General features: G+C 50.4%; 1 protein-coding gene across 2 annotated transcripts in view; it reads left to right on the top strand.

Annotated features, from left to right (window-relative positions):
* RAB3GAP2 (RAB3 GTPase activating non-catalytic protein subunit 2) overlaps positions 1-20259 on the top strand; it is a 270922-nt gene that overhangs the window by 120490 nt on the left and 130173 nt on the right. For both annotated transcript variants that reach the window (XM_083175131.1, XM_083175132.1), the window contains exons 10-14: positions 1703-1851; positions 1927-2006; positions 10918-11007; positions 11097-11236; positions 16437-16653. In XM_083175131.1, coding sequence (XP_083031257.1) covers positions 1703-1851; positions 1927-2006; positions 10918-11007; positions 11097-11236; positions 16437-16653 — 676 coding nt within the window. The remainder of the gene's footprint in view (positions 1-1702; positions 1852-1926; positions 2007-10917; positions 11008-11096; positions 11237-16436; positions 16654-20259) is intronic.

Below are 20259 nucleotides of genomic sequence, written 5' to 3' on the forward strand. Positions count from 1 at the left end.
TTTTAGCAGCCCATTGGTTTGACTGGGAGCCAGTCCAATGATGGGGGCAACAGATTTGAAGTTACTTGGGGACATTTCAAACAACTCGGAGCTAACATATTCTTTAAGGATTCGTTTTTTCAAAAGATGAAGGAAGGTTGGGGAGGCAGTATTTCTCTCAAGAGGGGGTCTTGTTTCAAGATATGTCTGCCTCCTTATCCTTATATATATGTTTTTATTGTATTACACATGTAATTACAGATTTTATGCCCCTGTGGCTTAAGTTACATCGGTAAAACCGATAGGAGTTTCAAAGAGAGAATGGCGGCACACCGTTCTAAAAATAAGGAAAAGTGAACAACCCGTGGCACGCCACTTTTTAGCATTAAAGCACAATATTTCTACATTAAAATACCGCATGATTGACCACATTGCACCCTCTCTACGGGGGGGTGATCGGAGTCTACAGTTATTGCAGTGTGAATCCAGATGGATATTAAGATTAGATACAGTTGCCCCTAAGGGGTTAAATGAAAATATGGGTCTTAATGTTCTACTGCACTAGTCCATCTATCCTATAAAGGGGGCGGTATACTGTTACTTTAATGTATCGACGAGACTGGTCTTTGTAATAACATTATCTCAATACGCATGTCTCCTCGTACGGCATTATCCGTTTGATTGGTTATTTCTACAGTGCCAAACTTGATTTATTTCATCTGCTATATATGTTATATGTTGTTAGTTTTTCATTTATAGGTGTTCTGGGTTACTTTGTGAATTTGATATATTGTCTGGGATATTGCAATTTAGTAACGTTTTGTGATGTCATCTGATAGCGCCGCCCGGCTGGGCGTGTGCGCCGGCTGTGTGGCGCGGTGTTCATTATTTAAACCGTGGCTATGCTAAAGATCAATGAGCCTGACGATAATACTTAAGTGTATTGAAACGTTGCTGTGTCTTCGTTGTCTGCAAATAAAAGCGTTTGAAAACCGGCTGGAGTGCGACACGTCTTTGAAATATATATATATATATATATATATATATATATATAAACATAGGGAAGAAGGAGCGCACACATGAGCTGGATATTGAATATTTACTAAAAGTGAATAAACATATAAGCTCAAAACATATAAAATGGATCAAGCCAGCATGAGAATAGTCACCGACAATATGGCACGCTGATAGGTACGGGATCTGGGGACTCCAGGCAATTCCGACCACGATGTAAGCGGCAGCAAAGTTCTCACATATGGGAGACGTTATGGCACGGGATCTGGGGACTCCAGCAACTTCCGACCAGTGATGACCAGATAGGTGACACAGCTCGAGGCAAGGCACGCTGATAGACCGGGACCTGGGGACTCCAGACTCTCCGACCACGATGAGCTGCACTGCATATATACTTAGTTATTGATTTTACAGACGTGAAGCCATTAATATTTAGAGTGTTGCGCAGAATTTCCTTGTCTATATATATATATATATAATATTATATTTTAAAGTGATCTTTTAAAGTTCTTTTCGATATGAGAAGTACCCCAACAACAGAAGGCAGTACTTGTTTCTTCTTCCAATTTGGTCTGTTGGTAAATAAGCCTCAGAATATCACTCATGTTCACCTTTTGTATAGGGTTATTTAGCAGACGTCCTGTTGGGTTGCAATGTTCCCCATGTTACTGATCACCGCTTACTGTACATGCTGTCTTTGTGTTGTCAGGTGTCATGGCGCTCTCTCCATTTGATCAGATGAAGACTGCCTCCATTTTAGGAGGATTTAATGCAGCTATAAAGAGCAGCCCCCCGACCATGTCTCAGTATATCACTGTGGGCTCCAACCCATTCACTGGCTTCTTCTTTGCGTTAGAGGTTGGTATATTATCAGTATAATGACCCTGTGCCCTGCTTGTATGCTAGTACATTATGTCCTGTCTGTCTACACAGGGGAGTACACAACCACTGCTGTCCCACGTGGCTCTCGCTGTAGCCAGCAAACTCACCTCGGCTATCTTCAGTGCTGCAAGGTATGCTCATATTAGTACATAGGATGCTTTCTCTCTCTCCGTGTGACTTATCCAGGGGATGACAGAGAGGTTGGGCCAGTGCTGCAAGGTATGCTCATATTAGTACATAGGATGCTTTCTATCTCTCCGTGTGACTTATCCAGGGGATGACAGAGAGGTTGGGCCAGTGCTGCAAGGTATGCTCATATTAGTACATAGGATGCTTTCTCTCTCTCCATGTGACTTATCCAGGGGATGACAGAGAGGTTGGGCCAGTGCTGCAAGGTATGCTCATATTAGTACATAGGATGCTTTCTCTCTCTCCATGTGACTTATCCAGGGGATGACAGAGAGGTTGGGCCAGTGCTGCAAGGTATGCTCATATTAGTACATAGGATGCTTTCTATCTCTCCGTGTGACTTATCCAGGGGATGACAGAGAGGTTGGGCCAGTGCTGCAAGGTATGCTCATATTAGTACATAGGATGCTTTCTATCTCTCCGTGTGACTTATCCAGGGGATGACAGAGAGGTTGGGCCAGTGCTGCAAGGTATGCTCATATTAGTACATAGGATGCTTTCTCTCTCTCCATGTGACTTATCCAGGGGATGACAGAGAGGTTGGGCCAGTGCTGCAAGGTGTGCTCATATTAGTACATAGGATGCTTTCTCTCTCTCCATGTGACTTATCCAGGGGATGACAGAGAGGTTGGGCCAGTGCTGCAAGGTATGCTCATATTAGTACATAGGATGCTTTCTCTCTCTCCGTGTGACTTATCCAGGGGATGACAGAGAGGTTGGGCCAGTGCTGCAAGGTATGCTCATATTAGTACATAGGATGCTTTCTATCTCTCCGTGTGACTTATCCAGGGGATGACAGAGAGGTTGGGCCAGTGCTGCAAGGTATGCTCATATTAGTACATAGGATGCTTTCTCTCTCTCCGTGTGACTTATCCAGGGGATGACAGAGAGGTTGGGCCAGTGCTGCAAGGTATGCTCATATTAGTACATAGGATGCTTTCTATCTCTCCGTGTGACTTATCCAGGGGATGACAGAGAGGTTGGGCCAGTGCTGCAAGGTATGCTCATATTAGTACATAGGATGCTTTCTCTCTCTCCATGTGACTTATCCAGGGGATGACAGAGAGGTTGGGCCAGTGCTGCAAGGTATGCTTATATTAGTACATAGGATGCTTTCTCTCTCTCCATGTGACTTATCCAGGGGATGACAGAGAGGTTGGGCCAGTGCTGCAAGGTATGCTCATATTAGTACATAGGATGCTTTCTATCTCTCCGTGTGACTTATCCAGGGGATGACAGAGAGGTTGGGCCAGTGCTGCAAGGTATGCTCATATTAGTACATAGGATGCTTTCTATCTCTCCGTGTGACTTATCCAGGGGATGACAGAGAGGTTGGGCCAGTGCTGCAAGGTATGCTCATATTAGTACATAGGATGCTTTCTCTCTCTCCGTGTGACTTATCCAGGGGATGACAGAGAGGTTGGGCCAGTGCTGCAAGGTATGCTCATATTAGTACATAGGATGCTTTCTATCTCTCCGTGTGACTTATCCAGGGGATGACAGAGAGGTTGGGCCAGTGCTGCAAGGTATGCTCATATTAGTACATAGGATGCTTTCTCTCTCTTCGTGTGACTTATCCAGGGGATGACAGAGAGGTTGGGCCAGTGCTGCAAGGTATGCTCATATTAGTACATAGGATGCTTTCTATCTCTCCGTGTGACTTATCCAGGGGATGACAGAGAGGTTGGGCCAGTGCTGCAAGGTATGCTCATATTAGTACATAGGATGCTTTCTATCTCTTCATGTGACTTATCCAGGGGATGACAGAGAGGTTGGGCCAGTGCTGCAAGGTATGCTCATATTAGTACATAGGATGCTTTCTATCTCTCCGTGTGACTTATCCAGGGGATGACAGAGAGGTTGGGCCAGTGCTGCAAGGTATGCTCATATTAGTACATAGGATGCTTTCTATCTCTCCATGTGACTTATCCAGGGGATGACAGAGAGGTTGGGCCAGTGCTGCAAGGTATGCTCATATTAGTACATAGGATGCTTTCTATCTCTCCATGTGACTTATCCAGGGGATGACAGAGAGGTTGGGCCAGTGCTGCAAGGTATGCTCATATTAGTACATAGGATGCTTTCTCTCTCTCCGTGTGACTTATCCAGGGGATGACAGAGAGGTTGGGCCAGTGCTGCAAGGTATGCTCATATTAGTACATAGGATGCTTTCTATCTCTCCGTGTGACTTATCCAGGGGATGACAGAGAGGTTGGGCCAGTGCTGCAAGGTATGCTCATATTAGTACATAGGATGCTTTCTATCTCTCCATGTGACTTATCCAGGGGATGACAGAGAGGTTGGGCCAGTGCTGCAAGGTATGCTCATATTAGTACATAGGATGCTTTCTATCTCTCCGTGTGACTTATCCAGGGGATGACAGAGAGGTTGGGCCAATGCTGCAAGGTATGCTCATATTAGTACATAAGATGCTTTCTATCTCTCCATGTGACTTATCCAGGGGATGACAGAGAGGTTGGGCCAGTGCTGCAAGGTATGCTCATATTAGTACATAGGATGCTTTCTATCTCTCCGTGTGACTTATCCAGGGGATGACAGAGAGGTTGGGCCAATGCTGCAAGGTATGCTCATATTAGTACATAAGATGCTTTCTATCTCTCCATGTGACTTATCCAGGGGATGACAGAGAGGTTGGGCCAGTGCTGCAAGGTATGCTCATATTAGTACATAGGATGCTTTCTATCTCTCCGTGTGACTTATCCAGGGGATGACAGAGAGGTTGGGCCAGTGCTGCAAGGTATGCTCATATTAGTACATAGGATGCTTTCTATCTCTCCGTGTGACTTATCCAGGGGATGACAGAGAGGTTGGGCCAGTGCTGCAAGGTATGCTCATATTAGTACATAAGATGCTTTCTATCTCTCCATGTGACTTATCCAGGGGATGACAGAGAGGTTGGGCCAGTGCTGCAAGGTATGCTCATATTAGTACATAAGATGCTTTCTATCTCTCCATGTGACTTATCCAGGGGATGACAGAGAGGTTGGGCCAATGCTGCAAGGTATGCTCATATTAGTACATAAGATGCTTTCTATCTCTCCATGTGACTTATCCAGGGGATGACAGAGAGGTTGGGCCAGTGCTGCAAGGTATGCTCATATTAGTACATAGGATGCTTTCTATCTCTCCATGTGACTTATCCAGGGGATGACAGAGAGGTTGGGCCAGTGTTGCACGGTATGCTCATATTAGTACATAGGATGCTTTCTATCTCTCCATGTGACTTATCCAGGGGATGACAGAGAGGTTGGGCCAGTGCTGCAAGGTATGCTCATATTAGTACATAGGATGCTTTCTATCTCTCCGTGTGACTTATCCAGGGGATGACAGAGAGGTTGGGCCAGTGCTGCAAGGTATGCTCATATTAGTACATAGGATGCTTTCTATCTCTCCGTGTGACTTATCCAGGGGATGACAGAGAGGTTGGGCCAGTGCTGCAAGGTATGCTCATATTAGTACATAGGATGCTTTCTATCTCTCCGTGTGACTTATCCAGGGGATGACAGAGAGGTTGGGCCAGTGCTGCAAGGTATGCTCATATTAGTACATAGGATGCTTTCTATCTCTCCATGTGACTTATCCAGGGGATGACAGAGAGGTTGGGCCAGTGCTGCAAGGTATGCTCATATTAGTACATAGGATGCTTTCTATCTCTCCATGTGACTTATCCAGGGGATGACAGAGAGGTTGGGCCAGTGCTGCAAGGTATGCTCATATTAGTACATAGGATGCTTTCTATCTCTTCATGTGACTTATCCAGGGGATGACAGAGAGGTTGGGCCAGTGCTGCAAGGTATGCTCATATTAGTACATAGGATGCTTTCTATCTCTCCGTGTGACTTATCCAGGGGATGACAGAGAGGTTGGGCCAGTGCTGCAAGGTATGCTCATATTAGTACATAGGATGCTTTCTCTCTCTTCGTGTGACTTATCCAGGGGATGACAGAGAGGTTGGGCCAGTGCTGCAAGGTATGCTCATATTAGTACATAGGATGCTTTCTATCTCTCCGTGTGACTTATCCAGGGGATGACAGAGAGGTTGGGCCAGTGCTGCAAGGTATGCTCATATTAGTACATAGGATGCTTTCTATCTCTCCGTGTGACTTATCCAGGGGATGACAGAGAGGTTGGGCCAGTGCTGCAAGGTATGCTCATATTAGTACATAGGATGCTTTCTATCTCTCCGTGTGACTTATCCAGGGGATGACAGAGAGGTTGGGCCAGTGCTGCAAGGTATGCTCATATTAGTACATAGGATGCTTTCTATCTCTCCATGTGACTTATCCAGGGGATGACAGAGAGGTTGGGCCAGTGCTGCAAGGTATGCTCATATTAGTACATAGGATGCTTTCTATCTCTCCGTGTGACTTATCCAGGGGATGACAGAGAGGTTGGGCCAGTGCTGCAAGGTATGCTCATATTAGTACATAGGATGCTTTCTCTCTCTCCGTGTGACTTATCCAGGGGATGACAGAGAGGTTGGGCCAGTGCTGCAAGGTATGCTCATATTAGTACATAGGATGCTTTCTATCTCTCCGTGTGACTTATCCAGGGGATGACAGAGAGGTTGGGCCAGTGCTGCAAGGTGTGCTCATATTAGTACACAGGATGCTTTCTCTCTCTCCGTGTGACTTATCCAGGGGATGACAGAGAGGTTGGGCCAGTGCTGCAAGGTATGCTCATATTAGTACATAGGATGCTTTCTATCTCTCCATGTGACTTATCCAGGGGATGACAGAGAGGTTGGGCCAGTGCTGCAAGGTATGCTCATATTAGTACATAGGATGCTTTCTATCTCTCCATGTGACTTATCCAGGGGATGACAGAGGTTGGGCCAGTGCTGCAAGGTATGCTCATATTAGTACATAGGATGCTTTCTATCTCTCCGTGTGACTTATCCAGGGGATGACAGAGAGGTTGGGCCAGTGCTGCAAGGTATGCTCATATTAGTACATAGGATGCTTTCTATCTCTCCGTGTGACTTATCCAGGGGATGACAGAGAGGTTGGGCCAGTGCTGCAAGGTATGCTCATATTAGTACATAGGATGCTTTCTATCTCTCCATGTGACTTATCCAGGGGATGACAGAGAGGTTGGGCCAGTGCTGCAAGGTATGCTCATATTAGTACATAGGATGCTTTCTATCTCTCCGTGTGACTTATCCAGGGGATGACAGAGAGGTTGGGCCAGTGCTGCAAGGTATGCTCATATTAGTACATAGGATGCTTTCTATCTCTCCGTGTGACTTATCCAGGGGATGACAGAGAGGTTGGGCCAGTGCTGCAAGGTATGCTCATATTAGTACATAGGATGCTTTCTATCTCTCCGTGTGACTTATCCAGGGGATGACAGAGAGGTTGGGCCAGTGCTGCAAGGTATGCTCATATTAGTACATAGGATGCTTTCTCTCTCTCCGTGTGACTTATCCAGGGGATGACAGAGAGGTTGGGCCAGTGCTGCAAGGTATGCTCATATTAGTACATAGGATGCTTTCTATCTCTCCATGTGACTTATCCAGGGGATGACAGAGAGGTTGGGCCAGTGCTGCAAGGTATGCTCATATTAGTACATAGGATGCTTTCTCTCTCTCCGTGTGACTTATCCAGGGGATGACAGAGAGGTTGGGCCAGTGCTGCAAGGTATGCTCATATTAGTACATAGGATGCTTTCTATCTCTCCATGTGACTTATCCAGGGGATGACAGAGAGGTTGGGCCAGTGCTGCAAGGTATGCTCATATTAGTACATAGGATGCTTTCTCTCTCTCCATGTGACTTATCCAGGGGATGACAGAGAGGTTGGGCCAGTGCTGCAAGGTATGCTCATATTAGTACATAGGATGCTTTCTCTCTCTCCATGTGACTTATCCAGGGGATGACAGAGAGGTTGGGCCAGTGCTGCAAGGTATGCTCATATTAGTACATAGGATGCTTTCTATCTCTCCGTGTGACTTATCCAGGGGATGACAGAGAGGTTGGGCCAGTGCTGCAAGGTATGCTCATATTAGTACATAGGATGCTTTCTATCTCTCCATGTGACTTATCCAGGGGATGACAGAGAGGTTGGGCCAGTGCTGCTGTACATGTGGTCATTGTAATCAGGGCTGCCATTAGAAATTATGGGGCCTGAGACTGACAAATTAGGCAGGCCCCTCCCTCCCCAGGATGGCCGCTCCTCTGCGGTTTGCTCAATTGCGCGGCCACGTGATTACGCCATGCAGTATGTGGGAGCTTGCCAACTGCACTGGTTGTCCGAGGCAGGCAGCAGGCAACTGAAGCTATGCTACATGCCCGCTTACATATTTCAGTTGTGCTACCTGACTCCCTTAATTTCTATATTTAAGCTGTGTCCCTGCTCTCACTGTACCCCTACCCCAGTTAAATAATATATATTTATTTAAGCTCTGACCCTCCCACCCACTGTCACTAACCTTGCTGCTCAGCTGCCTTTTCCCAGAAGAGGTTAATCAATGTGTAGCCAGCAGCAGCAGCACGGTCCTCCAGCAGCAGCAGCAGCACGGTCCTCCAGCAGCAGCAGCAGCACGGTCCTCCAGCAGCAGCAGCAGCACGGTCCTCCAGCAGCAGCAGCAGCAGCACGGTCCTCCAGCAGCAGCAGCAGCACGGTCCTCCAGCAGCAGCAGCAGCACGGTCCTCCAGCAGCAGCAGCAGCACGGTCCTCCAGCAGCAGCAGCACGGTCCTCCAGCAGCAGCAGCAGCACGGTCGTCCAGCAGCAGCAGCACGGTCCTCCAGCAGCAGCAGCGGCAGCACGGTCCTCCAGCAGCAGCACGGTCCTCCAGCAGCAGCAGCCGCACGGTCCTCCAGCAGCAGCAGCCGCACGGTCCTCCAGCAGCAGCAGCAGCCACACGGTCCTTCAGCAGCAGCAGCCGCACGGTCCTCCAGCAGCAGCAGCCGCACGGTCCTCCAGCAGCAGCAGCAGCAGCACGGTCCTTCAGCAGCAGCAGCAGCAGCCACACGGTCCTCCAGCAGCAGCAGCAGCAGCAGCCGCACGGTCCTCCAGCAGCAGCAGCCGCACGGTCCTCCAGCAGCAGCAGTGGCAGCACGGTCCTCCAGCAGCAGCAGCGGCAGCACGGTCCTCCAGCAGCAGCAGCGGCAGCACGGTCCTCCAGCAGCAGCAGCGGCAGCACGGTCCTCCAGCAGCAGCAGCGGCAGCACGGTCCTCCAGCAGCAGCAGCGGCAGCACGGTCCTCCAGCAGCAGCAGCACGGTCCTCCAGCAGCAGCAGCGGCAGCACGGTCCTCCAGCAGCAGCAGCAGCCACACGGTCCTTCAGCAGCAGCAGCCACTCGGTCCTTCAGCAGCAGCAGCCGCACGGTCCTCCAGCAGCAGCAGCCGCACGGTCCTCCAGCAGCAGCAGCAGCAGCACGGTCCTTCAGCAGCAGCCACACGGTCCTCCAGCAGCAGCAGCAGCCGCACGGTCCTCCAGCAGCAGCAGCCGCACGGTCCTCCAGCAGCAGCAGTGGCAGCACGGTCCTCCAGCAGCAGCAGCGGCAGCACGGTCCTCCAGCAGCAGCAGCGGCAGCACGGTCCTCCAGCAGCAGCAGCGGCAGCACGGTCCTCCAGCAGCAGCAGCGGCAGCACGGTCCTCCAGCAGCAGCAGCGGCAGCACGGTCCTCCAGCAGCAGCAGCACGGTCCTCCAGCAGCAGCAGCGGCAGCACGGTCCTCCAGCAGCAGCACGGTCCTTCAGCAGCAGCAGCGGCAGCAGGGTCCTCCAGCAGCACTTCCTGATCTCGTAGTGTCAGTGAGGTCAGGAGTTCAGCTACTGGATGGAGGCCAGGAGACCAGTGGCAGCGTGCATGGGAGAAATTCACCTCAGAATCTCCAACTGAATCCCTGTCAAGATCATGAAGGCTGCACCTGCCCGATAACTGCTAGCTACAGTGACCGGGACACAGTGCTATGCAGCTGCCGTGTGGGTCTGCTGTTTAAGCAGGCAGCTCCCCGAGATAAGAGAAGGGGGCCGGCACTAAGCGATGTAGCAGCCCAGATTTCCCCGGTCTGTTAGAGCGGCAGGGCCTGGCACAGAAGTCCCCGTAGCATCCCCTAATGGCGGCCCTGATTGTAATGTAAATGATGTGGCAGCATGTCTGAACTTCTCAGCCTCACAAGTGGCCATTGTGTCAACATTGTTTGTGATTGGCTGATTGTTTGCCAATTACACATTATGGCACACGCTCTAATGCCTCATACACATTATACCACACACCATAATGCCCATTACACATGATGGCATACACTGTAATACCCATTACACATGATGGCACACACTGAAAGTTCTCAGCGCCATGTCAGCATGGTGTGGGGCAACGTAAGGGCGCACATTGCCCCACACAAATAGGGCAGGGGGCATTTTCAGGTTTTAAAAAAGGCAGGGTGCGGCACACTGCAAAATAAGCTTAAAGGGAACATTACATAATACAGACTGTACTCCATCCAGGGCTCAATGTTACCAGCTGGAAGCGCCAAATTATTATTACCACCTTTTCTGAATATGTTGCCGAAATGTGTCCGCAGCATCGTACATTGACGAGAGCAATGACTTGTATATAGCAGGTTATCATGTAAGGAGAGATGTACTAAGGTACATTGTAGGCATCAATGATAGGTGGGCAGAGTCTCTAAGTGGGCATTCAGGATCCGAGTCACCAATAGGAAAAAGGGAGACAGATATGCACTGGTGAAAGGTGTGCTGGGACCTGTGGTAGGGGGTGGTTGCTGACCTCTTGATTGTCACTGCTGGGGTAACTTGATCCCCGTGTAACACACTTGAGTGTGAGCAGAATATCTCCTGAACAATCGCTGCTCTCTGTTTTTAGTGGTTGGCTCGGATGGAAGAGCAAACACGAAGAGGAGCCGCAGCAGAAGCAAAAACCGAAGGTTGAGCCTGCCACACCACTGGCCGTCCGGTAATCCTGTTACTGATAGTGTAGCGGCATTTGTTCTCCGTGGGGGAGTACTTGTTCTAACACAACCTTTTCCTGGCTTCCATGATCAGGTTTGGCCTACCAGATTCCCGCCGTCATGGAGAGAGCATCAGCCTCTCCCCCTGCAGCTCGCTGGCAGCGGTCACGGATGACTTCGGCAGAGTCATTCTGCTGGATGTGGGCAGAGGCGTGGCAATCCGAATGTGGAAGGGTAAGGTTGTTGGCGGGGACAGAGCCAGAATTGTGTGGGTCCCATGGTAACATTTAGAGGGGTCCCTGTCCAAATATTTCTAGAGAGGCTGCGTAATGTCATGTTGTAGGGTTGCCAGTTACACATTATACAATGCAGGACTTAGAGTTAACTGTAAAGGTTCCCATACATGGTGCGACGATCGCAGGCGCTATGGGCTGGATGGCACGCGCTATGGGCTGGATGGCACGCGCTATGGGCTGGATGGCACGCGCTATGGGCTGGATGGCTGGTAGTGCAGCACATACTTTTTGTACTTTGCAATGCAATGCCCGCGGGAGCGCGCATGGCACCGCACATTGAAAATGCACCGTGTATGGGCACCTTAAGACAAAAGGGACATTTACTTAGATAGGGGGTGCTATGGGACATGGGATGTTGCCCATAGTAACCAATCAGATTCTACTTATTTATTTTGCACCTACTAGATGATTATCTGGTTGCTATGGGCAACATCCCATCTTCCAAAGAAGTCCCATCTTGGTAAGTTTCTCAGTTGTCCCCAGTTCATATTATGCTTCAATTACTTTTTATTGAGTTTCATACAGTACAATAGTAAGGAAAAAGCCATCCAATGTCAGTCATTCAGCAGGGGACACTGGAGTCTTACTTACAATGGGCATAGAGTGGTAGTCACTGTGAGCTGGACTACTCCGCCTCCTCTATACCCCTCCTACAGTCCAGTCTTAGAATAGTGGTTGGTTTTTTTCTAGGCTCCTCCTGAGAGGCATTTGTTGCCAGTTAGGGATCTCCGATCAGCAAGAGGAGGACAGGCAGCTGCTACCCCTACATGTCCACATTGTGGGAGCTGCCAGGGAGACCCTTCCACCACTGCAGTTTGCATAGGGGTCTCTTTTGCTGAGACCACTGTCCAAGGGTATATGGATGCCGTTGCATGCAGGTGTGGCACCGACTCCTCACCTGACTGCATTCAGCCAGCACAGGCATCTCGTGAGTATAGTGGCGCCGGAATTGCGGGAGGCCAGGCATTAAGCCGGCCATAAGGTTCCCTCTGCAGTTCTACCGGGCAGGCTTTACAGAGCGGCACCATTGTACGGGTGATGGAGATAGCTTACTAGACTACCTCCTGACTCCCGGCGGCCCTGGTGCTACTCAGTCGCCGGCGGCCATTTTCTGCAGCAGCGCATGTTACAGGCTGATGGTGTAGTAGACCTGTACCACTTCTTGGGATGGAGCTGTAATTGGGCAGCTGTACCCCATGCACCTATTGTAGTTACACCTTGTGTATAACACATGTAACTGTGACAGGGAAGGTGGCCCCTCTCAGCTCTGAGCCCCATAGCAGCTGCACTCCCTGCACCTATGGTAGCTACACCCTGTATATAACACATGTAACTGTGACAGGGAAGGTGGCCCCTCTCAGCTCTGGGCCTCATAGCAGCTGCACCCCCTGCACCTATGGCATCTACACCCTGTATATAACACATGTAACTGTGACAGGGAAGGTGGCCCCTCTCAGCTCTGGGCCCCATAGCAGCTGCACCCCCTGCACCTATGGTAGCTACACCCCTGTATATAACACATGTAACTGTGACAGGGAAGGTGGCCCCTCTCAGCTCTGGGCCCATAGCAGCTGCACCCCCTGCACCTATGGTAGCTACACCCTGTATATAACACATGTAACTGTGACAGGGAAGATGGCCCCTCTCAGCTCTGGGCCCCATAGCAGCTGCGCTCCCCGCACCTATGGTAGCTACACCCTGTATATAACACATGTAACTGTGACAGGGAAGATGGCCCCTCTCAGCTCTGGGCCCCATAGCAGCTGCGCTCCCTGCACCTATGGTAGCTACACCCCTGTATATAACACATGTAACTGTGACAGGGAAGGTGGCCCCTCTCATCTCTGGCCCCATAGCAGCTGCACCCCCTGCACCTATGGTAGCTACACCCCTGTATATAACACATGTAACTGTGACAGGGAAGGTGGCCCCTCTCAGCTCTGGGCCCATAGCAGCTGCACACCCTGCACCTATGGTAGCTACACCCTGTATATAACACATGTAACTGTGACAGGGAAGGTGGCCCCTCTCAGCTCTGAGCCCCATAGCAGCTGCACTCCCTGAACCAATGGTAGCTACACCCTGTATATAACACATGTAACTGTGACAGGGAAGGTGGCCCCTCTCAGCTCTGGGCCCCATATCAGCTGCACCCCCTGCGCCTATGGTAGTTACACCCCTGTATATAACACATGTAACTGTGACAGGAAGGTGGCCCCTCTCAGCTCTGGGCCCATAGCAGCTGCACTCCTTGCACCTATGGTAGCTACACCGCTGTGTATATAACACATGTAACTGTGACAGGGAAGGTGGCTCCTCTCAGCTCTGGGCCCATAGCAGCTGCACCCCCTGCACCTATGGTAGCTACAACCTGTATATAACACATGTAACTGTAACAGGGAAGGTGGCCCCTCTCAGCTCTGGCCCTATAGCAGCTGCAGTCCCTGCACCTATGGTAGCTACACCCTGTATATAACACATGTAACTGTGACAGGGAAGGTGGCCCCTCTCAGCTCTGGCCCCATAGCAGCTGCACCCCCTGCACCTATGGTAGCTACACCCTGTATATAACACATGTAACTGTGACAGGGAAGGTGGCCCCTCTCAGCTCTGGGCCCATAGCAGCTGCACCCCCTGCACCTATGGTAGCTACACCCCTGTATATAACACATGTAACTGTGCCAGGGAAGGTGGCCCCTCTCAGCTCTGGGCCCATAGCAGCTGCACACCCTGCACCTATGGTAGTTACACCCTGTATATAACACATGTAACTGTGACAGGGAAGGTGGCCCCTCTCAGCTCTGGGCCCATAGCAGCTGCACCCCCTGCACCTATGGTAGCTACACCCCTGTAGATAACACATGTAACTGTGACAGGGAAGGGTGGCCCCTCTCATCTCTGGCCCCATAGCAGCTGCACCCCCTGCACCTATGGTAGTTACACCCCTGTATATAACACATGTATCTGTGACAGGGAAGGTGGCCCCTCTCAGCTCTGGGCCCCATAGCAGCTGCTCTCCCTGCACCTATGGTAGCTACACCCTGTATATAACACATGTAACTGTGACAGGGAAGGTGGCCTCTCTCAGCTCTGGCCCCATAGCAGCTGCACCCCTGCACCTATGGTAGCTACACCCTGTATATAACACATGTAACTGTGACAGGGAAGGTGGCCCCTCTCAGCTCTGGGCCCCATAGCAGCTGCACCCCCTGCACCTATGGTAGCTACACCACTGTATATAACACATGTAACTGTGACAGGGAAGGGTGGCCCCTCTCATCTCTGGCCCCATAGCAGCTGCACCCCCTGCACCTATGGTAGTTACACCCCTGTATATAACACATGTAACTGTGACAGGGAAGATGGCCCCTCTCAGCTCTGGGCCCATAGCAGCTGCACCCCCTGCACCTATGGTAGTTACACCCCTGTATATAACACATGTAACTGTGACAGGGAAGGGTGGCCCCTCTCATCTCTGGCCCCATAGCAGCTGCACCCCCTGCACCTATGGTAGTTACACCCCTGTATATAACACATGTAACTGTGCCAGGGAAGGTGGCCCCTCTCATCTCTGGCCCCATAGCAGCTGCACCCCCTGCACCTATGGTAGCTACACCCCTGTATATAACACATGTATCTGTGACAGGGAAGGTGGCCCCTCTCAGCTCTGGGCCCCATAGCAGCTGCTCTCCCTGCACCTATGGTAGCTACACCCCTGTATATAACACATGTAACTGTGACAGGGAAGGTGGTCCCTCTCAGCTCTGGGCCCCATAGCAGCTGCACCCCCTGCACCTATGGTAGCTACACCCTGTATATAACACATGTAACTGTGACAGGGAAGGTGGCCCCTCTCAGCTCTTGGCCCCTGAGCAGCTGCACTCACTGCACCTATGGTAGCTACACCCCTGTGTATAACACATGTAACTGTGACAGTGAAGGTGGCCCCTCTCAGCTCTGGGCCCCATAGCAGCTGCACTCCCTGCACCTATGGTAGCTACACCCCTGTGTATAACACATGTAACTGTGACAGTGAAGGTGGCCCCTCTCAGCTCTGGGCCCCATAGCAGCTGCACCCCCTGCACCTATGGTAGCTACACCCTGTATATAACACATGTAACTGTGACAGGGAAGATGGCCCCTCTCAGCTCTGGGCCCCATAGCAGCTGCTCTCCCTGCACCTATGGTAGCTACACCCTGTATATAACACATGTAACTGTGACAGGGAAGGTGGCCCCTCTCAGCTCTGGGCCCCATAGCAGCTGCACCCCCTGCACCTATGGTAGCTACACCACTGTATATAACACATGTAACTGTGACAGGGAAGGGTGGCCCCTCTCATCTCTGGCCCCATAGCAGCTGCACCCCCTGCACCTATGGTAGCTACACCCCTGTATATAACACATGTAACTGTGACAGGGAATTTTTCGTCACCACATGCAGCACCATATAGATCTTTTATAGGGCATTAATGTACCTGTTGTTCCACGTGAAAAGGAAAGTTCAAATCTCAGTCCCTGGTTGAATTCCCCGGAGCTTACCGGGTCCTGTTGCTTGGGTTTCTCTGACGGTTTCCACCTTCTGAGGAGACCGTCAGAGATTTATGACGGAGAAACGCGTCAAGGATTGAGCCAGATCCCTTGAGCTGTCCAAGAAATACTTATTATTTGCTCTATATAACGCCACTACTGCGGCACTCAACAGACCTCCTCTATTGGTAACTACCGGAATCCATGTGATCTTCCAGCGGCCGCTGGCAAGTTGCCGAGTGCCGCTGAGGGCAGCCTACTGAAGACGAAGAGTAATATCAAAGCCGGTGCCCGTCATTTCATCTGACGTGCGGCGCTGAGGTCCGTGTCTGCAGACAGCGCCTTGTACACACACTGGAAACCCAAGCAACAGGAGCCGGTAAGCTCCGGGGAATTCAACCAGGGACTGAGATTTGAACTTTCCTTTTCATGTGGAACTACAGGTTTTTTAATTGCTTGAATTACTGGTATACAGTATGTGCGCTCTGTTTTATTGATATGTGAGATCTGTCCTGGGGGGTCAGTGTGTCTGGCTGCCACTGGTGGCACAGATTATTGTCCAGCCTCAGTAATGTGAGGGCACTAATCATTCCTGCCTTTCTATTTAAGGTTACCGGGATGCCCAGGTTGGATGGATGCAGATTGTAGAGGACTTACATGAGAGAGAGTCAGACAGAGGGCGTTTCTCTCCATTTGGGGGCACGCATGGATCTTGCAGAGTGGCCCAGTTCCTGGTCATTTATGCCCCCAGGCGGGGAATCCTGGAGGTCTGGAGCACACAGCAAGGACCTCGTGTGGGGGCTTTCAATGTGGGCAAACACTGCAGGTGAGCGATGTCTGTAAGTGTCTTATGTATATATAACATTGGCTTCATAAATAGTTCTTGTATCAATAGCTTTGTCCGGTATAACTGCAGTGGGTAGAGCTTGTCTACCTGATGTTACATGTCCTGTATAGCTGCAGTGGGTAGAGCTGGTCTACCTGGCATTCCTTGTCCGGTATAGCTGCAGTGTGTAGAGCAATTGTCTACCTGATGTTACATGTCCTGTATAGCTGCAGTGGGTAGAGCTAGTCTACCTGGCATTCCTTGTCCGGTATAGCTGCAGTGTGTAGAGCTTATCTACCTGATGTTACTTGTCTGGTATAGCTGCAGTGGGTAGAGCTGGTCTACCTGGCATTCCTTGTCCGGTATAGCTGCAGTGGGTAGAGCTTGTCTACATGAAGCTCCATGTACAGTATAGCTGCAGTCGGTAGAGCTGGTCTACATGACGCTCCTTGTCTGTTATAACTGCAGTGGGTAGAGCTTGTCTACCTGATGTTACATGTCCTGTATAGCTGCAGTGGGTAGAGCTAGTCTACCTGGCGTTCCTTGTCCGGTATAGCTGCAGTGTGTAGAGCTTGTCTACCTGATGTTACTTGTCTGATATAGCTGCAGTGGGTAGAGTTAGTCTACCTGACGCTCCTTGTCCCATGTAGATGCAGTGGGTAGAGCTAGTCTACCTGGCGCTCCTTGTCTGTTATAGCTGCAGCTGGTAGCAATTGTCTACCTGATGTTACATGTCCTGTATAGCTGCAGTGGGTAGAGCTGGTCTAACTGACGCTCCTTGTCCGGTATAGCTGCAGTGTGTAGAGCTTGTCTACCTGATGTTACTTGTCTGATATAGCTGCAGTGGGTAGAGCTTGTCTACCTGATGTTACATGTCCTGTATAGCTGCAGTGGGTAGAGCTAGTCTACCTGGCATTCCTTGTCCGGTATAGCTGCAGTGGGTAGAGCTAGTCTACCTGGCATTCCTTGTCCGGTATAGCTGCAGTGTGTAGAGCTTGTCTACCTGATGTTACTTGTCTGATATAGCTGCAGTGGGTAGAGTTTGTCTACCTGACGCTCCTTGTCCCATGTAGCTGCAGTGTGTAGAGCTAGTCTACCTGGCATTCCTTGTCCGGTATAGCTGCAGTGGGTAGAGCTTGTCTACATGAAGCTCCATGTACAGTATAGCTGCAGTCGGTAGAGCTGGTCTACATGACGCTCCTTGTCTGTTATAGCTGCAGCGGGTAGCGTTTGTCTACCTGATGTTACTTGTCCCGTATAGCTGCTGTGGGTAGAGCTGGTCTACATGACGCTCCTTGTCTGTTATAGCTGCAGCGGGTAGCGTTTGTCTACCTGATGTTACATGTCCTGTATAGCTGCTGTGGGTAGAGCTGGTCTACATGACGCTCCTTGTCTGTTATAGCTGCAGCGGGTAGCATTTGTCTACCTGACGCTCCTTGTCCCATGTAGCTGCAGTGGGTAGAGCTAGTCTACCTAACGCTTCTTGTCCCGTATAGCGGCAGTGGGTAGAGCTTGTCTACCTACAGTATCATTCCTTTTCCGGTATAGCTGCAGTGGGTAGAGCTTGTCTACCTGACGCACCTTGTCCCATATAGCTGCAGCGGGTAGAGCTGGTATACTTGACACTTTTTGTCCCGTATAGCTGCAGTGGGTAGAGCTGGTATGCTTGATGCTCCTTGTCACGTATAGCTGCAGCGGGTAGAGCTTGTCTACCTGACACTCCTTGTCCTATATAGCTGCAGTGGGTAGAGCTTGTCTACCTGACGCTTCTTGTACTGTATAGCTGCAGCGGGTAGAGGTTGTCTACGTGACACTCCTTATTCTGTATAGCTGCATCGGGTAGAGCTATTCTACCTGGCACTCCTTTTCTGGTATAGCTGCAGTGAGTAGAGTTTGTCTACCTGACGCTCCCTGTCCCATATAGCTGCAGTGGGTAGAGTTGGTTTACCTGGCACTCCTTATTCCATATAGCTGCAGTGGGTAGAGCTTGTCTACCTGGCACTCCTTATTCTGTATAGCTGGAGCAGGTAGAGCTGTCTACCTGGCACTTCTTGTCCGGTGTAGCTGCAGTGGGTAGAGTTGGTTTACCTTGCACTCCTTATTCTGTTTAGCTGCAGCTGGTAAAGCTTGTCTACCTGGCATTCCTTGTCCGGTATAGCTGCAGTGGGTAGAGCTGGTCTACCTGGCATTCTTTGTCCCATATAGCTGCAGTGGGTAGAGCTTGTCGACCTGGCATTCCTTGTCCGGCATAGCTGCAGTGGGTAGAGCTGGTCTACCTGGCACTCCTTATTCCGTATAGCTGGAGCGGGTAGAGCTGGTCTACCTGGCACTCCTTATTCCGTATAGCTTCAGTGGGTAGAGCTTGTCTACCTGGCACTCCTTATTCCATATTGCTGCAGTGGGTAGAGCTGATCTACCTGGCATTCCTCGTCCCATATAGCTGCAGTGGGTAGAGCTTGTCTACCTGGCCCTTCTTATTCCGTATAGTTGCAGTGGGTAGAGCTGGTCTACCTCGCTTTCCTTGTCCCATATAGCTGCAGTGGGTAGAGTTTGTCTACCTGGCACTCCTTATTCTGTATAGCTGCAGCTGGTAAAGCTTGTCTACCTGGCATTCCTTGTCCGGTATAGCTGCAGTGGGTAGAGCTGGTCTACCTGGCATTCTTTGTCCCATATAGCTGCAGTTGGTAGAGCTTGTCGACCTGGCATTCCTTGTCCGGCATAGCTGCAGTGGGTAGAGCTGGTCTACCTGGCACTCCTTGTATAGTATAGCTGCAGTGGGTAGAGCTTGTCTACCTGGCCCTTCTTATTCCGTATAGTTGCAGTATGTAGAGCTGGTCTACCTCGCTTTCCTTGTCCCATATAGCTGCAGTGGGTAGAGTTTGTCTATCTGGCATTCCTTGTCTTGTATAGCTTCAGTGGGTAGAGCTTGTCTACCTGGCATTTCTTGTCCGGTATAGCTGCAGTGGTTAGAGCTGGTCTACCTGGCATTCCTTGTCTGGTATAGCTGCAGTGGGTAGAGCTGGTCTATCTGACATTCCTTGTCCAGTATAGCTGCAGTTTGTAGAGCTGGTCTACCTGGCACTCCTTGTCTTATATAGCTGCAGTGGGTAGAGCTTGTCTACCTGACGGTTCTTGTACCGTATAGCTGCAGCGGGTAGAGCTTGTCTACCTGGCACTTATTCTTTTTCTGACGCTCCGTGTCCCATATAGCTGCAGTGGGTAGAGCTTGTCTTCCTCATGCTCCTTGTCCCGTATAGCTACAGTGGGTAGAGTTGGTTTACCTGGCACTCCTTATTCCATATAGCTGCAGTGGGTAGAGTTTGTCTATCTGGCACTCCTTTTTCTGTATAGCAGGAGCGGGTAGAGCTGGTCTACCTGGCATTCCTTGTCCGGTATAGCTGCACTGTATAGAGCTGGTCTATCTGGCAATTCTTGTCTGGTATAGCTGCAGTGGGTAGAGCTGGTCTACCTGGCATTCCTTGTCTGGTATAGCTGCAGTGGGTAGAGCTTGTCTTTCTGGCATTCCTTTTCTGGTATAGCTGCAGTAGGTAGAGCTGGTCTACCTGGCATTCCTTGTCTGGTATAGCTGCAGTGGGTAGAGCTTGT

The sequence above is a fragment of the Crinia signifera genome, chromosome 3 (assembly GCF_055691185.1).
Source record: "Crinia signifera chromosome 3, ASM5569118v1, whole genome shotgun sequence".
NCBI lineage: Eukaryota > Metazoa > Chordata > Amphibia > Anura > Myobatrachidae > Crinia > Crinia signifera.